Source organism: Strigops habroptila, chromosome 1 (assembly GCF_004027225.2).
Source record: "Strigops habroptila isolate Jane chromosome 1, bStrHab1.2.pri, whole genome shotgun sequence".
Taxonomy (NCBI): Eukaryota; Metazoa; Chordata; class Aves; order Psittaciformes; family Psittacidae; genus Strigops; species Strigops habroptila.
Window position 1 is genome coordinate 127,946,605 of NC_044277.2, and position 14,552 is coordinate 127,961,156.

The 14,552-nt window shown below is 35.3% G+C and overlaps 1 protein-coding gene across 2 annotated transcripts in view; it reads right to left on the bottom strand.

Moving 5' to 3' along the window:
* CRPPA (CDP-L-ribitol pyrophosphorylase A) overlaps positions 1–14,552 on the bottom strand; it is a 117,853-nt gene that overhangs the window by 38,226 nt on the left and 65,075 nt on the right. Inside the window, exons 9-10 of one of the 2 annotated variants that reach the window (XM_030504859.1) lie at positions 12,415–12,543; positions 10,750–10,821 (exon numbers count right to left, since the gene is read on the bottom strand). In XM_030504859.1, the coding sequence (XP_030360719.1) occupies positions 10,798–10,821; positions 12,415–12,543 (153 nt within the window). In that variant the 3' untranslated portion in view covers positions 10,750–10,797. Of the gene's footprint in view, positions 1–10,749; positions 10,822–12,414; positions 12,544–14,552 lie in introns of those variants that run through there. The other variant, XM_030504852.1, reaches the window with a different exon arrangement.

Sequence of the window (14,552 nt, forward strand, 5' to 3'; positions counted from 1 at the left end):
AAATTCTATAACGGTGACATTTTCCTGTCACCATTTTAATCCAAGCATACGATGGGAAAACAACTTTCAGAAGACACTTCACAACAAAATTCAGATGAAAGTAACTGCCCAGTGGCAGTTTCCTATGATCTACGTGTCTTTCTCTGAATTACAGTATTTTTTTATAAAATATAAAAATACCTCATTCTACCTCTGTTAATCCTAAATTCATGCTTTTCCATGTCTTCAGAGAATTTTCACAGCAGAGTTAAATTCAACTTCAAACACTACACATCTCACAGTATTAAAATATGAACATATCTGCATACCAAGATGTTCCAAAACATATTTAGATGAAAGCCAGCAGAAATATTTTGAGACTTAACACTAGCAAGATAAAGTTGCCACAAGATTTGCTCCTCGTATCTCTAAATGTTAAAAAGTAAATAGCTCTTAGCAACCAGAAGCAAGCAGCAGAATGCACTTAAGAGATTGTTCTGGCCTTACCCTTAGTAAAGATAACACATTCATTGGTTGTAAGCAAATTTGTTTGTCTCTTGCTTGGTTGGATTAGATGCTCAAGACCTTGCAGCAAGGTCTGTGAACTGCTTGGTGTGAATATGGGTAAGCAATGCTGAAGAACAAGAGCATACTTGCACCTTTGAATGCAGTAATTGAACAGGTAATGTGAGGCAGACAGCTAGATGAGAAACCATGGCTGACAGAGGCAAGAGAGCATGCTAGGAGCTTTTCATAGACATCAGGAGAGTTTGCATAAGAATGTTCCCTCATCGTTTCTCTATAATGACAGAGATATACAGGAAATTAAAACAATACTCACATAGTAAAAAGAAACACATAGTGAAGCTGAAAGATGGTCAGTATGCAACAAAATACGTTGTGCTAGTAATCTCAGAAGGGAAGATTCACCTATGCCATGAGGTTGTGCATGAAGACAGAAGAAAAAGGCCTGTCCAGACAAGACAAAATTTGCAAACATCTGCTGAATAACAAATCCAGGATGACAGGCCACAATAGGAGCAGGAAGATCCACAGAAGTACAGGACAATAAAGACAAAGCAGAAAAAGGAGAAAGATAATAGCGGAGAAACAGAACCAAAGGACTGGTTTCCTGTTCCAGTAAACAGGAAAGAGACAGGTCAAAATATACAAAATCTTGCAATGAGAATCAAGTAGTGCAGCTACAAGAACAATCAAGATCCTGCTTCTGAAAGATCCAAGATCAAAACCCAAAAAAGAGGGCATCATTGCAGACTGAGAGAAAAAACAGATCACAGATGAGGGGGTGGGGATGAGGGACTAAGGAAATTGAACTAACACATGAAGAAACGATGTTTTGTATTATATTTTGTATTTAGCATACAGAATGGATCAAAGCTAAGGAAGAGCGTGGGTTACGCACACTAAATATAAAACGACAAAGGGACAGAAATGAAAACTACATAATGAAAAATTGAGCAAACTCGTTAAGAAGGTGGTAAATGAGCAGTTAAAAGAATAAAATCCTCGCAGGAAATATGGAAGCTTCCAAGGATGACCATACTGAAAGCACAAAGCCAATGGATGCTGCCTGGCGGGAAGGCTCAAGGAAGGGCAGAAACAGGGTAGTATGGTTAAACAGCAGATAAGGGAGGTCGTAAGAAAAAGAAGGCAACCTTCAAAAATATGGAGACAGGCCCAGAAAGAAAAAATAGAAAGAATCACAAATTTTGGCATAGGAAATATAAAAACACAGTAAGGTAAACAAAAAGTAAAAAAGATTTTGATGAATAACTAGCAAAAAGACTCAAAACTAATAATAAGTAGTTCCTTACACACATGAGAAGCAGAAAGTCTGCCAGAGAGTCTTTAGGGCCAACGGATGATCAGTGTGTAAAGTGAACACAAGGAAACTAAATTAATTCTTTGAATTGGTGTGGGGAAATTCACATGGTGGATCCCTCTTTGTTAACAGGCAAATAACCTGTAAAATTGCAGCTACTATAGAAGAGGTATGGAAGAAATTAGAGTAAGGAATGTAACAAATCCTCATATATAGTATATGGCATTCACCCAACAGTTCTGAAGCTCAGTTCCTAATGTTGGTGCATAAAATCTAGTTTAAAAATTGCCTTAGTAGGCATGACTGGATAGCAGTAATTGCCAATTTAAAACAAGAAAAATCTGGAAAGATACAGAGACTACAGAAGAAAAAGCCATACGCCTGTACCAGGCAATTTAACAAAAAATTAAATAGTGGATAGTAATAGCTGACAGGAATTTAAAGATGATGGTAGAGTCGATGGCTATTTCTTTTTTTCAGTTTTACTTGCAATCTTACTGGATTTCTTTGAAGGAATGGGCGACAGTTGATTGAAAGTTTTGGAAAGCCCATTAAATTCAACAAAATTCCTTGCTAAAGGTTTTTAAGAAAACTAAGGTGCCATGACATAAGACACAAGTCCTGTCATAGATAAATACTTGCTCAAAAGACAGAATGGAGAGGGTAGAAGTAAACGGTCAGTTCTCAGAATAGGACCTGCGTCATTCACGTGGGATCTGCTGTAGGATCTGTGTTGTTCAACACATTCATAAACAAACTGGAAAAATGAGCAAGCAATAGGATGACTTTGCTCATAACGAACTTGAGCAAAGTTCAAGTTCATTATGAAGTTCATTAGCGTAGGGCTGAATAAAATGCAAAAAGACCATTATAAACTGAGTAACTAGGCAATAAAATGGAAAATGAAATTTAATATAAATGAATGTAAAATAATGCATGCGTATTTCACATTTTAAATGATGGGATCTCAGCAGACCATTACTGCTCAGAAGCAAGACCTTGTGATTAGGACATTATTTTCTGAAGAACCATCCCTTTCTGTTTTCTAGTCTATGTAGTTTTTCATTAGGGGATGCAGTTGATGCTAGAAGTTTACATGGACCTCAGAGGTCTAGACAAGAGCACAGAACAGAAATCTATGAGGGCTAATACTTCCGTAGCAAACAGCTCCGACTCAGGAAACAGGTTAACAATAATTGAGTATAGGGAGAGAATGGGAGTGTCATATATGCTTGCCGTGATCTAAGCCTCTCCTAGGCATTTCCTTTCAGATACTCTTGGACACAAGATAATGGCCTAGAAAAACTTCTGATCTGATCGGTTATAGCCATCTTTGATGGTAATACATGGTAGCATAATAAAGCCCACCCCAAAAAAGCAACCCAAACCTGGGATCTATCAAGGCAGATACTTCCAGATAAGACAGGTAGGTGATATAGTTGTATAAATTGCAAAAGTGTTCAAGTGCACAAAGGAGCTGCTAGGATTGAAAGGGTATCATACAAAGGGAGGATGGAAGAGCTTGAATTCTTTGTTTTATAAAAAAAATTCTGAGAAGGATATGACTGTACTGTGAATGCAGAAAAAGATGAAACACAACCAGTCTTCTAGTAAGGATGAGGGACACAGAAAAACCTAACTAATTTTGGAAGAGCACTCAACTGGTTAATGAACAAAATGCAATACTAGGAAGCAGAGGACTCAAGTCAATGTCAGACACTCTCTTCCAGTTCTGCCTTGTTAATGCTATAGCTTTAGCAATTTTTAACTGCAGCTTTGAATGTAACAAAGGTTATATGAGTGTTGTTAGTTGTGTTAAAAGAAGCATTCTTAAATAGTTGCAGAAATAATAATGTGTGAATAGCAAAGCTCTCATCCTAGGATCATCTTTCATTCAATAAAAAATCTTGCTGCAGTCTAGTGTAACAGAAGAAAGTAAATGGGGGCTGGATTAATTCACATTTCTTAAACCCCAGAATCAAAAGGAAAAGCAGTCTCATTTGAACAACATAATGGAAAATACACAGTGAGAAATATCTAGAGTAGCAAAAGCAGGTTTATAATTTCTCAGTGTTTCTATCGGTTATCATGAGAAAACAGACATTTTTAATAAACTACAAAGCTACTGATTTTCTGATCTTTTCAATCCAGAATGTGTGTTATGCTTTATTTTGATCTTACCAAACAATTTTTAAACATTCACTGGGACCTGATGGCTGCGCACAGACTGGGGAGTAAACGGTATTTTTCATTCTTGACATCACAAGGCTTTTGTCATGAAGTGCAATAGCACATATTATTTTTATATACTCCAGCACTGGGTATGTTGCATAATGGATGACTTTCATATGAACAACCTGATATAAGCAACAAATAAGATTTGGGGCTTAGGATCTCAAACACACACACAGAAACCTCAAGCACTGCTTCCAACCCTTGTAAAGAAATCCCCCAAAGTCAGCCTGGGGCTGGATTACTTCATTCCTGTTTGTAAACAGCAGGAGAGGGTGAAAGTGGAAATTAATACTCCAAATATAGATTTGATGGCCACTGCCTCTGCTGCACAAATTTTAGGAGCTACCATACCTTGAGGACTGCAGCACAAGCCATAGAATGGTTTCAGTTACTAACAACGGGGATATCTCCTTGTGTTTAACTGGCTGAAGAACTCTGCAGGTATTCCTGGTCAAAGACAGTGATGAAAATGTGCTAAAACTGCACAACTGATATCTTTAACATTGGATACAAGTAAATTAATGGAGCAGAAAGTACTGATCTTTGCCAGTAGAAACCCTGAACAGTTTGTTAGATAGCTTTGCTGTATGATTAATACAAAACCTATATGACAGTATAGAACACATCTTTCAGAGAAAATTACCCTACAGTAAAATACTGATCGACATCTGTATTACCAGCCAAACCAGCACCGAGTCTACAAACTCCTGTTTTCTGAGCTGTTTAATACTTCAGCTATGCAACTAAACTTTGCACTGGAACTGGAAAAAGTTATCTGAAAGATCTTAGTTGTATTTTTTCACTAAAAAAGTGCATCCAAAATAAAAAAGATCATTAGGAAACTAACACAACAGCAACAGCAAGCTGGTAACATTTTCAAAATGCCTCTTAAGCACACATAATTTTAGTAGCTTATTGTTGTTTTACGTATTTAGCAGCGAAGTTGGGAAAAAAAACCCAAACGTACTCTGTACTATATGTGAGTATTCTGATTACCTGCTAAATGATGCTTCTGGGGGACAGCTTGTAAGCAAGGCGAGAAGACTAATTTTTGATGCCCAGCTTAAACAGTAAAAGAGTACAAGCATTGCTTTAAGCCAAGAATTGCAGCACTAACAATTCTAAAGTGCAACTGTCCATGAACAGATACAATGGACTTCACAGGTTTCTGTTAGGCAAGCTAGCAATGGAAAGAAAGAAGTTAAAAGCAGTTTGTTTGCAAACAAAATCTTGTGTCAAAATCCTTTCATCCTAAATGTTTATACGTTTCGACTAAGAGATAGGAGGTCAACATCAAAGCTTTCATAAGATGGAAAAAAAAAAAAGTCAGAATAACTGATACTAACAGATTTGAAGATGAAACTGATTTGATGCTCATTGTATTTGTTTTTGCAAATGGTTCCAATTCAATGTTTGTTTCCTGTCACACTGAAGTATCTAGCATAATTAATACACACAAACTTTTGTTTTTGCTGTATTGCATATTACATATGTTCCTTTCCTCTAGAGCTTGGCATTTCACCTTTAATCTACTTGTTCCCCAAAATTCCACCCCACACTATTAAGCTGTTTTATAGTAATATATTTTATACAATTAAAATATCCACAAAAGAAACAACTGGCAACTTTCACTGACTAACATCTCCAGAATGGCTGAACTGGGCTATAAAAGCAAGGACGTTTAAAGACCGTTTTATGAAGACATGACTTTTAAGATAAGTCTACATGCCTTAATCATTTTGGCTGACAAGGTGGTGGGAGAACTCTGATTTCTCCAATTATAAGTTCAATAGCTGAAATAAGTCTAAAAAGGTCATGTGTGAAAGGCATAAAACATTAATCTCATCATTTGCCACACAGCTTGTTAAACTCCTAGAAGCTGTAATAGCAGAGACAAATTAAGCAACTTTCTGACCTTTCTCCGATAAAAACCTTCACAGTTATTTAATGAAAACCCCAAAGGTTACCAATTATTTTTCTAAAAAGCTCATCTTCCTCTGACTGGGAATTTGGTTCTGCATTGCAAAGTTAGTTTGCGGAACTGCTTCATTTAAGTGCCTTTAGTAAAACTGCACAGTTGTAATAAACCCACTAATTTATTTCTTGTTTTGGCTCGGAGAGGAAGAGGACTTGAGGGGAAACAAGGTAAAGCAAGGGAGAGAGGAGGGAGAAACAACACAGGGAGAAAGCGAGAGAAAATAAGCAAGCAAACATACGAGCACATATGTATGCATTCAAGGTAGACACACTAAAACCCTGAAAAAAATAAGAACAATCACAGTTTGTTGACCAATATGATCCCGTATCAGGCTTCAGGATATCTACGAAAATCAGAGGCAGTACAGGCATACAGCTGTGCAACGGTACACACCAAAGCATTTCAAGCAAAAGTGAGATTTCCAGGTTTTGTGTTAAATAATTTAACACTCACGTATTTATGATCTTTCCTGACTCAAAGCATAAAGTTTAACCAACATTTTGGTTAACTTGGAATTAATGTATTTTTTTAATTGACTAATGTTTCAGAGATGTGACCTTTTGTAACTTCTTGACATGTTTTGAATAGTACAACATAGATGCACAAGGCTGGTTTGATCAAACAGTTTTCAGTTCAAAATAAAAAGCCACGTAGCCAGTTTATTATTTCGGTATATATTACATAGCAGAAAAAAAAAAAAAAAAAAAAAAATCACACAAAGAAGTGTTTCTTTGGAACTACTCAGCTTTCTGTCTTTCAAACGTTAAATTTAGAACTGATTTTCTGTAGTTAAGCAATATAAATATTTCATTGACAGAAATCTTAAGAGAACTCTCCACCAATTTTGATACTAATGTGTAAGAATTATAGAAATATGTTGTGCTAACGGGCTGCTGTTATCAACAGTATGACTAAATCTGTATTTAAAAACTGTGCTATTTTCAAAAGTTCCTGTAAATGTGATTTCATGTGAGCAAGTCTGACAGACAAAAAAATTCTGATGATCAAATCAACCAGATGGACCAACGTTTGTGATCATACACTTCTCGAATAAAGCCTGTTAAAATTTCCACACATTCACACAGCAAAATGTATGAATAAATGATGAGCTGTTGGACATTTCTAAACAAAGACAAAGACAAAACTATCAAGGAGGGTCACAAAATTATCTGCAATTGTTCGTGTGTGAAAATACCATACTGACAGAACATATTGATTCTTCTCTGTGAAAGTACAATCTTTTTCACCAAAGCAAATGAATCTGCTTCAAATAATCTTCACCCAACTGCAAAATTCAAATATGAAGATAAATATTGCTGAAATTACTGAAGATCTAAAAATTGATATATGCAAAATAACACCTACAAACTTTTAATTCCATGAATTCTGCTGCCATCTTTTGGGGGGCATTAAAAGGCGATATGGCCCATTCAGAATATTGTCCTTTATGAGAGATCTTGCTATATTTGTGTCAGCCATTCCCAAGGGAAAAGGATAGTTTTATGTTTGAATTCTTGAGTATCAAGTTAATAAAACCCCCAGTTCTATATCTTCTATTCATTGAAAATTGCATCAAGAGTTATTTGTAGTTTTATTTTAGAAGTCAGTGTCTGTAAGCCTTTTTCATCATGTCAGTTCTAACTATTGCAAAATATGCATGACTGATTGCAGACGGTAGTAATAAGCAAGGATTAAACAGTGTCCAGTCTCCATAAATATCAATCTCTGGTTTTACTGAATGACCAGTAGGCTTCTGTGTTAATAAACTGATTTCTCTGAGGTTACTCATGTAGAAAGTTTCAAACTGGATGTGGCTTCCCTCTCTGTCAAACTCCCTGTGCAAGCAACATCACTCTGGCTCATCACTCATTTCCCCAATTTTCCTTGATGAAAGAGTAAACAGTCTGCAGGATCATGCTACTCAAAAGTTCAGTTTCTGGCTCTTGAAAATACTAAACAGTAATTACTTGGCATTAACGACTTCTATGAATAGACGTAGGTTTCCAGATCCATTACAGTCTGTTATGTCATTGCAGCTGAAATTACAAAAGCGTCATCTTGAGGAGAGAGAGGTTTCCAGGCAGCATCCCACTCATTCTAATCAGATTGCAGTCATTTGACCAATTCTATGCTGATTATTAGATTAATTGAGAAGCATGGAGGGGTCACGGAGAGCATGACTCATTTATTTTCAAAAGTTACCAAACTTTTAGTTTGTGATTTTACTTCATTTGCACTTCAAGTTCCTTATCTCACTACTGGTTGCCAAAATACTTTCTACTTTGCCACTTGGATGATCCCATTCAGGACTGTGATCCCTGTTTTTAGAACGGCTGCCTTAATGTCTGCACATAATACTATTTTTAAGGGATCTTTGATGTAAAAGAAACCTGTAAACGTTTACTTTTTTGGTTTACCAAGTCAGACAGAAAATACATTTAGCAGTCTAAGTGCTTCTTGAGCCATCAAGCACACTGTAGATGGGCCTACTGTATTCATAAAGTCTTAAAGACTACAATAAATGTCCAGTATGTTTGTGTAAGAAATCACCCACAGTTAGTTTCCTCCAGTTACAAGCAGCTTCATAATTATTCTATCACATCATTTGTCTCTTTTTAGAGTATGGACTGTGATTTTTCTAGCTGTCAGTGAATAGTTCCTTTACCTAAATCACATAGCGGTTTCAGAGGCAAAAGTATTTGGGGCCACCTTACCCCGAGCAAGCTTTAGAACATGTTTGCTGTTCTGACCCAACATTCTGTCAGTGCCTTTCTGAAGTAGGATTATTTAAAATTAATATAGTTCTATAACCAAGATATATTAGTATTACTTAATATTTGAAAGCTTTTGTGGCTTCCTATGTCCACCCATGCGTGCTTTATTTTGGAAGAGAACTTTTTATTCTCTGTGAAATGTAACAAACATATTACTGAAATTGCTAGACCAAGATTTTATTATTACAACCTTTACAAGCTTCTGAATTTGCAGAAATGCTGCTTGTATTTTCTTTCTAAGTGTATTGACTATTTTTTGTAATTCAGTCATAAGACATTAGTTTAAAAGGAAGAATAGCGTTAAACAGAGAAAAGAGCATTTTTTAAAAAGCATTAATGTCCTATTCAAGTACAAATGCATAAAACTACTTAGCATATGTTTAAAGACAGTAATGCATGTGTTTGTGAGGCCAAGGCCCATGTTCAGTATTATTCTATTGCTCAGAACACAGATCAATAACTACCACATGTAGCTGAGGTTCCTTCCCAAATCTTGTAGTTTGAATTACATAAACCAGTGCTTTTAAGATTAATATATTTCCAGCTCTGCATGGATGCAATGTCCTGACATTACCTTTTGAATTCCTTGGGTTTCTTAGTAATTCTTAACACCCCTTTTAAGTAAAACTTTATTTAAGAATAACTTTGCTTCTTTTCTCCCTATTTTTAATTCACCTTGCTTATCAATTATGTCCTTCAACTCATCTGAATACCCCTCAAAAGCTAAGTCTACAAGATCAGACTCTGGAATTTACCAAATACTCTTTCTCCTCTGTGTTCTGAACTCATAAACCATTTCTAACATTGTGGAACTGCTTTAAAAAAGAACTGTCTTTAAAAATATTTTCATAGGTGATATTTAAAACAACAATACTTTCAGGATGCAAACGAGAGCTATTATGAAGTGGATCCCATCTTTCTATCAATATCAGTAATCTGTATTCCAGGCATGATGTTTATAAGAGAAATGACTATTTGTGTACAAGCTGTGAACATGCACACATTTTGAGCAAATGGAAGGTACAAAGCAGGTCATTTGTAAAGCACATTAAAGCCTTTTCCTTTCATTTTCCTGATTAGCTTCTTGGAGTATCAAATATTCATAGAAATACTTCATATCTTTTTCTAACTACCAAATAAACACCGCATTTAAGAAATGAAAATGAAAACATACTTTTTCTTACAGCTTCACATCTCCTCCAATACTGTCAAAAATGTACTCCTAGGTTCCAAAAATATTTCACTTTCATTTCCAAAACATAAAACCCGATTATGTATCTGAAAATATTTATTTCAACAAATTCACTTTTCTAATGCAGAATCTTAAAAGAGTGCCTCCATATTCTTTTATGTCAACATATCATCACACTCACTTCATCATATAACCCTTCTAAATGTAAAATAATTTCAGCTCAGTATTACCATGATCAGCTGTCTCCATGAATTCCTCGTTCCTTACATTTTATCCCCATTTCTGAATTACTAAATGTGTGTATATCAACTGTGCATATCTGGTAGTGATGATATAAACCTGTCAGCTAGAGGGAAGCTCCGTGAGGTAATCTGTCATCACTATCTTCCAGAAATAAACTATAGCTTTCAGGGACTTCTGGAAAATGGATACTGACAGAAGTTATTGCGACAATGGGCTGAGTATCCTGCATTACAGCAGCAGGTGCTTTCTGTGTTTCCACTTCCTCTGGACCCTCTGTCATGTCTGTATTCACCTTTCTATCACCTATGGATTCACCTATTAGCTAATAGGCTGTCCTAAAAGAAAAATACCTTGGTGACCGAAATAACGCTTTGGAATTTAAGAAACAAACAAACAACAAAACCCAAATCAATCAAACACACCCCCCCCAAAAAAAAAATAAAAGTTTTGAAGATGTCTTTCCTTAATAAATTGCTTTTGTTCACAGTGGCCCCCCTTCTTCTCCCCCAGACAAGCAATGAAGTTTGGGTTTCATCATTTCTAGATTCATAAGTCAAGTCTTTCCATAGGTCTTCACCTAGAAACAATTAACGTTCTTTGCAGATCTACAGCCAAAAAGAAAACTTGATACATATATCACATATATACACGACCTGTATAACCTATCTGTTAATCACCTACAGAACACTGATAAGCAGAAACTCGGGACTATATCCCCATCTTTGTGAGCAAGACATGTTTTAAAGCCATTTTAAAACAAGATAGCTAGTAGTTTACTTACTTTGTGAAGTGTTTGACTCTGTATAATACTTCTTCTATGCTAATAAAAGATAACTCTGCCTGCAGTGATGTTACATAATCATTCTAGCCTTTTACTTTCAAAAAATGGAGGCAGAATTCTGCTACAATTCTCTTGCCTCCAAGGATCAAGAAATTCCTTCAGATCTCATACTGTTGTTATACATGCCTGTTACTGATAAAATGTTTGGTTGCCATAGTCACAAAAATCCACTGAAGATTATAAAAGTTTTTCCTTATTTTCCAGTCAGCTTTACTAACTGTTGTAAAGCAATCCTGGGAATGTTACCATGATAATGTGCCTCTTAGAACTATGTTTCAATACTAGTGCAAATTATTTTTAACTAAGGAAACCAGAATTCACTCTGGAAAAAAATGGAGTTTGATAGTATCAGTAAGAAGATTGAAAACAATTGTATGCCCTTGTATGTTGTACAAAAAAGAAGCTAATGTCATACAATAGCATTATTCATATTCTCTTGGCATAAGAAGTCTGAAAAAGCATAAACTGATAGGTATTGACAGTCATAGATCTTAATAAAGCCACAGAATTTGGAGAGAAAAATCATGTCTTTGGTATGCCAGAAAAAGGTGTATAACTATAGCCATTTTAAATCATTTATATATAAACCCAAACACTTAACCTAAAAAAAAAAAAAAAAAAATAAAAAAAAAACCAAAACCAGTCCAGATTACATTTATTCCTCTTTATGAAAATTTACACTGAATATCTAACTTCTTCCTTCCTGTTGACTAAGTTAAGAAGCTGCTAAGACTGTATCTGCACTGGAGAGAAAGGCAGCCCACTTTTCAGCTTGGCAGAGCATGGTTCCCAGGCAAAATGGTTTAACCAAATAGGTGTCAGTACAACGGATGCTGGAGTGCTAACCCTTTTTGCCTCCAGCTGAGGCAATTTGATGCTATTGCAGAGATGGACGCTGTTTCAACACCTATATGTCATGCCCTTTCTGCCACATGAATACCGAACACTGTTTTGATGAGGAATGTAAAATTCTGCAGAACCACTGATCAAATGTACTTTTAGTATTTTTTTTTTTTTTTTTTTTTACTTTTCAGTGCTGCAAAAAGCAAGTTTCAAAGCAGAAAAGCAAACAGAAACACGGCCACAACATTTTTGTGTGCTTCAAAAAAAAAATATTTACCATTTATTCCTCTCTAATCAAAATGCTTACATTTTTGCCTATAACTATAGACTTTTCTGAATTTTGAACAAGAACAGGCAAGAATCTTAAAAAAAAAATCTTTTTCATGTCTTATTTATTTCCCTTTGATTTTGTTTTAAATGAATCATATCATTAATCATATAAATCACAAAAGACGACTATTTTCATGTAGAAAAAGAATTACATACCTGATATTGAATAAGGAGTCCATAAACCAAAATATTTTTCTTTTTCATTTCCCTTGCAAATTTCTTGATGCTAGTTAGTTCTTCCATACCAATACTGCAAGAAGTATCTTCTGAAACATCCAAGTGCACCTGAAGAGGAACAAATAAAGAATATAAAAAATAACCAAAAAAAAGGAAACCACTTTTTCCATAGTGCACTATTTCAGACTGCCAGTTTTTAGTATCTCATTTTTATGTGTTAAGCACACATAAAAATACAGGCTAACAAAGGTTTCCCTTAGTTAGCTTCTATTACTACTGAATTTCATTACTTATATATTTAGTGACATGAAAATTATTTCTTTTCAAAGCACAGTGAAACCAATATGCAGAACACATCAGAACAGAATGTTCTAATTGCATATTAAAAATATTTAATTAAATAAAACCACAAATATTATTTTTTAAGCTCTAATCTAACTTTCAAGGTTTCTTCCTCCCTTTATTTTTCTTTACTATCACGATACTGGAAAAATACAGGTGTTTTTCTTAAGCATCTTCCGAGGTTTTCAAAATGGAACTGCATTCTTTAAAGATTTATTTTGAATTTACTACCTTTTCAGTATAGTATATTAGTTGCCTAAATTGGATTAATTTTAAGATAACATTGCAAGTTTAAAAGCAGAAACTATTCAAAAGAAAGTTTTCCTTCCTGTTGACTAAGTTAAGAAGCTGCAAAGACTGTATTGGCACTGGAGGTTCCTAAGCTCTTGGGCAGGGGAAGGCAGGTCTTGTATCCAGCAGGGATGCTGCACAAACACAGTGGGTCTTACAGGATCTGAACTGGTATCCCCAGGGAGGTATCAACTAGCTCAACCCTTTCCCAAGGCTTATGTGTTCCTCAGTTTAAACAGTTTAATTGATGAAGTTTCTATTAACTGTAGAAATCAAAATTATGGAAGATGATTTGGACATATGAAGCTTCAGCATCTATTAACAGCTGAAATACCTTTCCTCTTAAAAGAAAGAGAAAGTATTTTTCTGGCTGAATGATTCCATCGATATCTGTAAGTACTACGGAGAGGTAGGAGTATAGAGGTAGCTCCAGAGAGCTGTGCTTGGGAAAAGTATTTCCAGTTCTTTTTGTACCTTATATTCAATTTATCCTGACAGATAATAGGTTTTTACTCATTTTCCCTGGCAACACTTTTAAAAAGATGTTTACTGTCTAAGTGCACATTCACCAGGAGCAAAGCTATTGTGTTCTACTACGCAGGCAGAGATTAATTTCACATACTCATTATTTTTTCTTTTACCCAAATCAAGCCTAAGTAACAGCTCATTTACAGCTAATTAAAAGGCATTTTAACATCTATTATTCTGAGAGAACACGACCTAAGACCTATGTGCCATTAAACTGTTCCTCATCTTTAGAAAGAGATTTTACTCAATTTTCTAGTGAAATGCAAATAATGGCAACTACAGAGCTGAAGTACTAGCATTCCTTTCTTTCTAAGCCTAAGTAATAACAACAACAAAAGAAAATCTACAAACGTGAACATATATTACTAAGAAAAGTCATGTCAGTTTAAGAATATGATTCTTCTTGTTATAGCAGAGTTGGAGAGGATACTTGTTTGATGCTGACAAGTAATTGCATGGTTTACCTCTGCGCTTCATATTTCTCTTGTAACATTAATCTTCCCTTTTCTGCTATATCCAGATACAGTAGTCCAATTGCTGCTTCGGCATACAGATGCCACAAAAAATTTCAGTCAGGCACCCGGAAAAAGGACAGACTTTGAAATCTGTGGCAATTTATAGGTGGGAATATGGTGAGAAGTCATTACGTATAGTGCAAGCCCATCCTTTTACAGGGACAATTCTCCCCAGGCTGGTTAAACACAGTAATACCTGTCATTTTTACAACTAAAGCAGCTGAATATCTGATGGAAAAATAAAACTGATTCTCTTAAGTATCAGACTGCTACTGAAAAGTTACACATGTCCTGAAATTAAAAAATAGACAAGAACTTTCCAATTACACAGAAGTCTACATTAGACTGTTCCAGATTACAAGGTCAGAATGGAAGCAGTTAGCTGCTCTTCTCATTTATCCTCTAAGCTCTTTACTACCAGGAACATTTTTACTTCTAAGA